The sequence below is a fragment of the Calonectris borealis genome, chromosome Z (assembly GCF_964195595.1).
Source record: "Calonectris borealis chromosome Z, bCalBor7.hap1.2, whole genome shotgun sequence".
In the NCBI taxonomy this organism is placed as follows: domain Eukaryota; kingdom Metazoa; phylum Chordata; class Aves; order Procellariiformes; family Procellariidae; genus Calonectris; species Calonectris borealis.
The window spans coordinates 49,876,855-49,887,370 of NC_134352.1; the positions used below are offsets into that span (position 1 = coordinate 49,876,855).

The 10,516-nt window shown below is 42.9% G+C and overlaps 1 protein-coding gene across 1 annotated transcript; it reads left to right on the forward strand.

Annotated features, from left to right (window-relative positions):
• The first annotated feature begins 874 nt into the window (after positions 1-874).
• Positions 875-9,706, forward strand: SAXO1 (stabilizer of axonemal microtubules 1). The gene is made up of 3 exons (XM_075137184.1): positions 875-1,050; positions 4,172-4,374; positions 8,585-9,706. Exons 1-3 carry the CDS (start codon positions 944-946, stop codon positions 9,535-9,537), a joined length of 1,263 nt encoding a protein of 420 aa, XP_074993285.1. The 5' UTR covers positions 875-943; the 3' UTR covers positions 9,538-9,706.
• Positions 9,707-10,516: the final 810 nt, after the last annotated feature.

Consider the following 10,516-nt stretch of genomic DNA (forward strand, 5'->3'; position numbering starts at 1 on the left):
CAGGAATGATGTATGAGACATAAAACCAGAGGCCTCCTCCTCGCACTGTAATTCCTGTGGGCTGGTTTCTGAAGTCCTTAATCAGCAACCTTCGCATTGACTCTAGTGGGTTTGACTCAAACCAGAAAGGGACATAAACTGTTACGTCTCTGGGAAGAAATCTGAGGGCGGGATCCCAAACCTCTTTTTGACAGGATGAACCTTGCCCACCCTGCTCTGGCCTGGTCCCAATGTGGAAAGAAGGAGGTCACCAATGATGGATGATCCATGGTGGCATTTTAGTTTCAGTCAGGAGGGAGCTTCCTCAGAAAATCAGTTTGTTCTCACTATCCTCGTTTTGGTGCACATTATGGAGAGGTCTTGCAGTATCCAGACTGAATTGCTTTCGGAAGGAGAGATGAGCAGAGCAGTGCTGCCCAAGTGTGAGTGAATAGAGACTCCCGAACTGTTACCCTTTTGCTCCCTTGTCTACACAAGTGAGCTCAATATGTGGGCAAAGTAGAAGAATAAATTTATGAGAAATGGAACAAAAGGGACATTAACTAGAGTTTCTAGTCCAGCACAATATAGCGCACTTGGCTGTATCTCAGATTAACTCGCTTTTTTCTTCATCTAGATGAACTTGCTTTTCTTAGGCTGTTTTTGTTGACTTTACGGACTTTTTTGACTGCAGGCTATAGTAGTAGACAGAACCAACCCTTTCTTTGTGCAGGTTATGCTTTTGCACATTAAATAATCAAGGCTATAGCAGTCATTGCAATGCTCACTTACCCACTATATAGTAGTTGCAATCTGCAGCCGACTTATACAATGAGGTATTATCAGCTACCTGTGAGTCACTAACTTCTGTGCTGTTTTTTTCCCTTGCAGACGTCACCGTTGTCCACATCTGCCCACCAGGCCCTATGAGAAGAGTGAGAAGCCATGCGTGCTGTCAGAGTACATGGAGCAGTACCCTCTTTATCCCATCACTCTTCCCAGAGGCTCATTTAAGCCGAAGGAAGCATACAAGATGGCACAGATACCCATGGAAGGCACCTCGACTACAAAGTATGAAAAATAGTGAAAGACAGGGAGGAGTGTATGTGTGAGAGAGATGGATAATGGAGAAAAGGAAAATGATTGGTTTTCACAAGGGGAGCCTGAAAAGAACAACGTTGCAGTGGTACAAACACTCATGAGGGTTCTATGAAGGAGGGATGAAGGTCTGAGGCCAGTTGTTGTAGAGGAGGCAAGCAGCTATTTTTCTTGCACTTCCTGGAAATTGAGATGTGATTTGATCAGAGAATACGTGCGCCATAGAAGCATAGTCATGGTCTCAGCTTTTGCTCACTTTCTGTTTTGGGAAGGCTTCTGGGAAATGAGCAGAAATGTTGTCTGGGAAAGTATGGATGGTCTTGGAGGAGTATTTTTCCTTTGTTCTGTGTTTTGTGTGGCACTTTGTACACTGTAATGTGAGTGACTGGTTTCCAAGGGGCTGTGAATATGGTAGAGCTTGATGATTGGAAAGGGGGTGTGGGTGTTTTCCTCAAGGAAGTCACTGTGGATTGCTAGGCTGTTTATGCTTCTCAGCTATGTTGTTCCTCAGTGTTGGTATTTGGCAGAAGTCCTCACACTCGCACTGTGCCCATTTCCCTGATGGAAGTAACTTCTGAAGTTCTTCCCTGCTGCTAGTAAAGAGATGTGCCAAGCGCTTGTCCACCAAAGAAACATAAAAAATAAGACTCTGATCCTTTAATATGAATCTGAAAGCTTCCCTTTCCTCAAACAGTGGCTGCTGCCTGATCTTGATGTTTACTTCCTTTGTCATCACAGGCACAGTCATGAGGAACATCACTCTTTGCTGAACCAAATTAGAGACCTAGGAGATGCCAATAGCTATTAATGAAGTCCTAACAACTGACACCATGCATTTGTCCTCATCCTGACATGGAAGCTCTACCAACTCCTTCCCCTACCTATGCCTTTTTAAGAGTTGTCAATTTAAATCACAAATGTGGCTGATGAAGTCTGAAATGCACGACTTACTCATATTTGGGATGCCTCTGTCTATGCGGAAGTTCTCAGCAACAGCTGAAAGGATCAGAGGTTTCCAAAGAGCAGACTCTACTTCTATATATGCCTTTCATCTCCAGCATGAGACGAAGCAGCTAGACATCTTTGTGTCTGCCTAGAACTAAATCCTGGGCTCACTGGAGTCCTCTTAAGGCAGGCGAGGAGGGGCAGCCACCATGTGGGGTCTGTCAAGAAGTCCTTAGAAACTTCCTGCTCAATCAGCAAGACTGTCCTTGCTCAGACAAGGCTAGTGATTCCCAGAGTAACTGTTACTCCTGGAGTTTAGTACAACTTCTGAAAAGCACACTAGTAAGAAAGCGCAGAAACTGCTTATATTTGCTTCTTCAGAGCATGCACTCTACCAAATATGTAAAACTTGCCTACCCTTTTTAGAGGAGAAAACACAGAGCCTGAACAGTTAGCCATAGGATTGCAAGTCTTGCTGTTCTCTGGGCAACACTGGTAAGAAAATATACCCAGCATGAAAGTACCAAGGCCTAGTGGAAAAGTGCCACCACCTATTACAGGTCTGCTAAAAGCTCTGGTTCTGTGTGGCTAAACTCAAGAGAGGATGAACTGACGGAGTATATGAGAATAACTGCAGGGACTGTGAGGCCAGCAAACACTGAGTTGTCACCCGTCTTCTCTAGTAACACTTAGCTGAGTGTGAGGTGTCATATTGCAGCAGCAAGCCCCCTCGATAAAGTCTGGGAGTTGCAGGCAGTACCATTTTTCGTGGTGTCTTGGATGCAGGTTGCCACTGATGTATCAGCAGATGAATCTCTCCTCTGTAATCTCCACTGCAGGTCCTGTCGTATCACAGCGGTCAGAGTGGGAAAAGGTACTCCCACTGAAGAAAAGCCTTCATCACACTGGTGAAGAATTGCCTGCCTGTTACTTGCCTCTGGTACAGGCTCGGCTGTTTCAAATGTGGGATTGTGCAGCCTACTGGGAGTGGCTTGGGAAAGAACGTCTCTGTTACTGATCCCTCCCTGCTACTGAGGATGCTGCATGACTGTTGTATTCCTGCTTGTCTTTTCTTGGCTCCTCTTAAAAAACACACTGGCTTTAAATTGCTGTCAAAAGTATGCCAAGGAGCTACAACATGTATGACATGTACATAAGTACCTCTTGATGCTCTTGGATTTTTTTTTACTTCTGCATTTCTGTTTTTACCCCTATACCCAATACTTTGCAATGTACATTCTCTTCCCTTCTGCTCCACACAGACTTTTGAGAACCTTATTTATTTGCTAAAATATGTAACTAATACAGTATATTCAGAGGCTCAGGCTCTTGCCCACCCAACATCACTCCAGATGCAAAGCGCAATATTAATATTAGAATAGCTCCAGTACTGACCATTTCTCCTGGCTGGCTGCCAATGGTGTAAACAGATCTGCACACCAGTGGAAAAGTACTCTGACATTAGAGACTGAATTCGCTGGTGCCAGGCAGCAGACTCTCTGCCCTGTACCAAAGGATGTGGGCAGCGAAATAGGTTCAGCTTAGGGAGTGTCGGATGGTGATGTTATTTTCCTCTCCATCTTGTTTCTGTAATGTTTTGTTGGAGTAAAGTAACACTACGCCAGTATCTTAAAATAGCTCTTTTACAGTGGTACCTGAGAAAAAGCTGACTGTCTGACCATGCTGGTGTTTCTTTCCTCAACTGGTGTTTTGCTGTAGAACTGTTTTGTTGTTATCTCCCCATTCTGGGCTGAACTGCTGTACAGTGTGTTGTCTGGGAAGGCTATTGTTGCCTCTCTCACGTTTCCCATACATACTAGGTAGCCTGCTATAATTATTGGGCTTTTAAAAGGAGTTATGTCGTCTGATGTAACTCCGCTGTAGAACAGAGATAGCTTTGTGTAAGGCCATTGACCTCACTGGATGGAGAGAAAGGGGAACCTGGTCTGCCTGAGGTTGTTCGGAGCTGCCTTTTTCAGAGTCCAGGTTTCCAAATGTGAAAGGCTTGTCTGTTTCTTTACTGCTTTATCCTATCCAGACTTTCTTAGGCTGTGGAGGTAAGGGGAAGTATTAATTTCTTTTTGTGTTCAGAAAAAAGAACATGATTTTTTCCTCAAGACAAAAGACATAATGAAATTATTCTTCACAGGAGAGATTACATAGCTTATGGAGTGTTGCCACAGAAACTTAAACCACCTGAAAAGCATGTCAAGAGTGATGAGAGTATGGATTTGACCTCCACTTATAAACAAGATTATAACTCCTACCCTAGCTCTCAAGTACCTCCGTGCATCCCCTGTGTGACGAGACATATCCCCAGTGCCAAAATGGATACAAGAACCACTTACGAAGGTACGTGCCCTTGCAGCTTCTTTCAGGACTTCACCAGTAGCTTCATTTTTTAAGAAGACAGATCAAAACCGTGTGCAGTTGTTATTCCTTCTGTCTATGTATGCCAACAAGCTGTGCAGGAACCACACAGACACAAATTGTTGGGAATACAGCCCTGCATTAATGGTAGCACTGGGACCTCTCTGAGTTCACCTCCTTCGCATGTCTGACAGGCCTACAGGCACCCTAGGTAGAACCAGGGCCATGTGAACTCCTGCAAGTGGGTCCGGCAGCATCATCTTTAGGATATACTGAACATAATTTTGACATACTGGCAGGGCTGGTCCACACATTCAGTGGATCAGACACATCTAAAAAATGTAGAATTTGCTAGGTCTGAGCAGATCATGAAGCATGGGACCCTTTTGGTGTGTGCTGCAGAGTCAATCTGTGGATGTGCAAGAGACGTATGTGGGAATTACGGACAGACAGAAGTTCCACACAAAACTCCAAAGCACTCAGGCTCTACTCCTGGTAAAATAGGTGCCCTATGCATCTAACTCTGCTGCTCTTGTTTCTCAGTAGCAGTAACTTGGTGTGGGTGGTTTGTCTTTGTGGGGGCTTTGTTCCTTTCTCTTCACCAGCATGAATTCTCTTCTGCAGGTACTGGGGGAAAACTGTCAGTTGCACAGTTACGTAACTGTGCTAGTTTTGGTAGTAAGTTATAAGTAGAAAAACAGAGGATTTTGCCTCCCCTCTGCACACCTTCCAGCTAGCTAATGTTCTTAGGCAGATAGCTAGCATTTGTGATTTCTTAAAATATTTTTAAATTATTTTACTTTATTTTACTTTATTTTTTTTGTTTTATTTTAATTTATTTTATTTTATTTTGTTTTATTTTAATTTAATTTTGTTTTTATTTAATTTTATTTTTATTATGCTGTGCAGGTATAAAAGCTTATGATTGGTGCTGGCATTGAGATTTGTCCCAATGTACAGAAACATTTTTTTTCTTAAAACTCAAAATGATAAAGGAAGTAAGGAAACGAAAGATATGTGAATGCAGTGTTAAGATTACCCAGCTGAAATGACTGAAAGTCAGACTTTAGTGCAGCTGCATGTTTGCAACGGCATAAACTGGAATTTTTACATTACGCACACAGGAAATACTGTCCATTTAGAATGACTTGAGTCATGAAGGCTGTGACCCACAGGTGCAAAATACCCACATTTACACAATTTTGAACACTTTGTTTTGCAGAGGCAATGTCACCAGGTGGTATTCATTGAAATAGCTTCAGCAAAGCCAATAAAAAAAGACTGCTTTGCGCAAGCAGAGGGTCTTTCCTCCATGTTTAGATATCCTTAACTTCTCTGTATCTGAACCAGATGTGTATCTTTGTCATTTATCAGTGTTTAGGTCAGCACCTTAACTGTTACTCCAGAGCTCTAATAAAATGTATCACAGCCACATTTGGTTATAATTTGCAGTATTTTTCAAAACATTGCAAATGAAAATCTTCGTCCAAACCCCCTCAAAGATCAAGTTGCATACTGAATAAATTCCCTTTTAAAGGCCCAGGTTCACAAAAAATACAATTTTTCATTGTGCTATTCTCTAAGCATTGCTAGGTTTTACTGATCACTACTCAAATGTGAAATTTTGAAACATGTTAATCAAGTAATTATCATAATTCAAATACTTAAGCAGCATATAAAACACTGCTGCATTGGTATTAAATGGCCTTTCTTACTGTATTGTCATACTCCTTCGCACTGAACACACCATATCCCAAATGACACTGTAGGTTTAAGACGATGCCATTGCACATCACAATTACTGTCAGATGACTTTGCAACTTAAGGTTTCAGAATTATCATCTCCTCCAAGCTACACACGTAGCTGTTTCTATCCATCTGCAGGTACGTAATCTAATTTTAGTTTTGTCTTGCTTGGTTATAGTGAGATGTGCCTAACCCTCCAATAACATATGGTTCATATCCTCCGTTCCCTCCTGTACCCCCTAATGTTTTCAAGATTGTGCTACATGGGAAACTATTAATATCTATGGGAGAAGAATTAGAGTTACAATAAAATTGTAACATATTTTGAAGGAATAGTAGCACTGCTGGCTTACACTAAGTAAAATAAATTCATAATGCCTATGAGGTCTCCAAATGTGTAGAGCTTGTAAATTTTTAAAATTGAAGACAGATGGTCTTGCTTGTCATATTTTGAATATTTTGCAAAAGCTGTGGTTATGTCCAAAATGCACAGACTATTTTCCAACAAGGATGATGGGAGAACCTAAAAAATTTTTTGGTAACTCTCGGTTGGCATCTGAAATGTCAAATCTCTGAATGAACCCTTGCTTAGAGATGGTCTGAATCTCATTAACTTCTCACTTTTTAACACTTTATTAATACATTCCCTGTAATGACACGTGTCCGTATATGCTTGTGGCTCACCCTGCTGGACCATCTCTCCAGGAAAATGATGTACCCTTGGCAGAAGGTCAGCGTCCCACCAGTGCGGCGGTGCCTGGACATCTCCTATTTCTCCAGAGAAACAGGAGCACCTGGGGCATTTAAACACCCATGGCACTAGCAGGGCACGCAGCCCGGGCTTCAGTGGCACCAACAGTGTCAAATGAATGTCTATGCCGGTGCACACAGGCAGACCCATGTTCTCAGCTGCCTGCAGTCATTAGCAACATGAGGGCAGCTCCGTACCCAAGGGCCAGGGCCTTGCGCCAGGGCAGAGCAACTTGATTTGAACCAGAAGGACTTTAAAAGGACATTTAATTGGGGCAAAAAGTTACTTTCTTTTTTTGGTCAACTTCACATTGTAATGAACACATCCTTTGTGTAATTGTGTTTGTGCAGTACAATAGCCATGGCCATTCAAAAGGAATAACACTGTTTGGATTGGAGAGTTCAAATATCCTGATACCTAATTGCATCATTTACTCTCTACTACTTTGAAATCCAGACTTCCTTCCTGTGCAGAGTCAGCTGGAAGCTTATTTGCCTCATGACTCTCAATGTGGTTTGAAAGGAGGGAAAATTAAAAAAAAAAAGACTTGGATTAACTCCAAGACTATCTCGTTTCAACTTCCTACCAGTAACCATAATGCTCTCTAGGGGAAGTTGCACAAAATTAATAGGAAGGGAAAAAATGATGGTCTTGTGGCTGCAGCAGTGATCGGAGAGTTAGGCAGCTTTGCAATAGATTTCTAATGTGACTGAGTGCAAATCTTTTTAAGTCTCAGTGCCTCATTTTTTTTTTCCGGTATCCTGCCAAAGAAGGGAGATATGAATGTCTCTAAAATGCCACCTAAAATGTTTTCTTAGTCATGAATTTGCATAGCAAGATTTCTGGAGTATGAGCCATCTCTGCGGTATGATTCAATGCCTCAGATCTGTGTAGGCTTGGTCTGCAAAGTCCAGCACAGTTTTTCTAATAAGGAAGAATTGGAGACAGAATTACAAGCTCCTTCTCAGTTCCTGCTTGTACTGACAGCAGGAGTACCACAGAGAACAAAGCCAAGAGCGAGGAGATGCCACACAGCACAGCTTGCTGACACCAAGATGAACTCAGCAAACAGTAGGCAGCATCACATCTGTGCAGTCGAGAGATCAGGTCAACCCCAAATGAGAAGGTTCAAAGAGGAAGGGTAGCTCTGCGATTTGGCCTTTAGAGTGGAATGGTGGACATCTGGTTCTCCTTGCCCCAGAGGTACTGTGGAAGACACCTGAACAGCCTTCTGCAGACATAGGCATACCCTGCCTGTGCTCTGAGCCAGCCACAACATAGCTGCAGGAAGATAAATGAAGGGGGTTGAAGTCAGTGCCGTGATACTCCACTCTCATGATTTCTGGTTGACTGAGCGTGAGGATAGCACCCACTCAGTCATGTGCAGAAAAGATCTCTGCAAGACTGAGAACATAATTTAATCTTCCTACACTGTGTTTCACCATCTCTGTAGGTATGGGCAGGTACAGGACTATTTTCATTCCATTTTGTGTGTAGATGATAAGCATTTCCAGGGGTTAGACACTAGTGTATAATGTGTTCTACAGCAGCTCTTTTAATAGGATTTGTCAGTCATTACAACGTCAACAAATATTACAGTAGAAAATGTAATAATCAAAACATAATATAGTATATGCCTAAACTCACCAAAGAACTTCGGTTGAGCACTTAGATAGGATTCCTCTTACATTTCAGATGACTACGTGCTATGGAATGAACCAAAGACAGAGCTGATCAGACCAAACAACAGGTTTCACCCATCAAAAGAAAAATTTGACCACAGAACCATTGTCCAGGACAACTATCTCTACAGAGGGCCAGTTGCCACTCAAAGCTGCAAACCTCTGAATCTGGTCCAGAAAAGCAAGGCTGCCTTTGAGAATATAACCAGTTATAGAGTGAATTATGTGCCGTATCCTATGGAGAAACGTTATGTCCATAAATATGAGAAATACAAGGTCAATGAGGTCCCATTCGATGACCTCACTACCCACAAAGTTTCTTACAAGGGGCTGGCTGGTCATCCAGCCAAGCTGGCAAAACCATACCAGCCGGAGCTTCTCCATGATCTTCCGTTTTCCTCTACAACTGAGTTTCAGGAAAAATATCAAGCTTGGCCATGGACTCCCGTGTTCACCAAACAACCTGATGTATATCTTCCTCCTCTGGAGAAAATGGACCTTCACACCACTACTCAGATACATTACAAGCACCCAAATGGCAAGCCAGCCAAGATGTGTCGATCTTTGGCTCAGCTTAAAGAAAGTACTGAGCCATTCAATAGCTCTTCTGTAATGAAGGGAGACTATAAGCCTTGGCTGTGCAAGAGACTAAAACCTATTACTCATGCTCCAGCGCTGACTTTCTCAGCAAAACCAATGGATTGCTTGACTACCTTTCAGACCCATTATGTGCCTCATCCGCTCACAGTTACGAAGAGCTGTAAACCTGGCTGGTCAGGCCCAAAGCATCACACTTTGCTAGATGCTAAAACCATCTACACTACTAGCTACACACCAAAGAGCATTGTTAGATGCTTGGCCTCTTACAAAGACCCACCCGGTTACATCTTTGAGGGAACTGATGCTGATGGTCACAATCTCTATCTCCCTGCTTCCAAGAGTGAGAGCCTGCAAGGTGGACACTGAAGGAAAAAGAGAGTGGATGCAGCCTTCTTGGAAATGGATTCAAAGAGCAGGGCCTCAGCGAGCTACAAATGACAGCTTGATTTTGTTTGTAACCTTCTTTCAAACCAGTCACTCATTTCATATTTGGAGAGCTCTTAAAATAAACTTAATTCCCAGGCATTGGCTTTTTCTAGATCATTTGCACAAATGAAAAACATCAAATTCAGGGAAAAGACACGTTGATCCTTGTTTCTCTGTATTTTTTTTTCCTTTTCCCACCTAACTTTTGCTCTTTAATTGAGAAAGATAACCTCCTCTTGAGACGCTAAAAAAGAGATCTCATAGTAACATACATTATTATTAGTATAATGGGGGTTCAACCGCATCCATGGTGACAGCGGTAGAACAGCCTCTTCAGATGAGCTGTGAAGTCACACTTAAAAAGTCATGGCTGGATAACAAAGTCTGAGATCTGGCCTTATCAGTCACTCTCATCAAAGACACGTACAAAAGGTACAATTAAAGTGTCCTGGTTCTGGCTGGGACAGAGTTAACTTTCTTCCCAGTAGCTTGGGGTGTGCTGTGTTTTGGGTTTGGTGTGAAAGGAGCGTTGATGGCCCATTGAAGCTTTGGCTGTTGCTGGGTGATGCTTGCACTGGGAGGGGGGAGCACAGCCGGGTGGTGGACCCAGCTGGCCAATGGGGTATTCTATACCATGTGACATCATGCTCAGTATAAAAACCAGGTGTGGGGGGGGGCTCGCCCCCCGTTCGTGACAGGCGGTCGGCGGTCGGTGAGCAGTTGCATTGTGCATCGTCTGCTTTGTATATTCTGTTATTGTTGTTGTTCTCATTGTTATTGTTACTGTTCTACTTCATTTTATTTCAATTATTAAACTGTTTTTATCTCAACCCGGGAGTTTTCCTACTTGTGCCCTCCCGATTCTCTCCCCCATCCCACCGGAGGGCGGGTGAGCGAGCGGCTGCGTGGGGTTTATTTG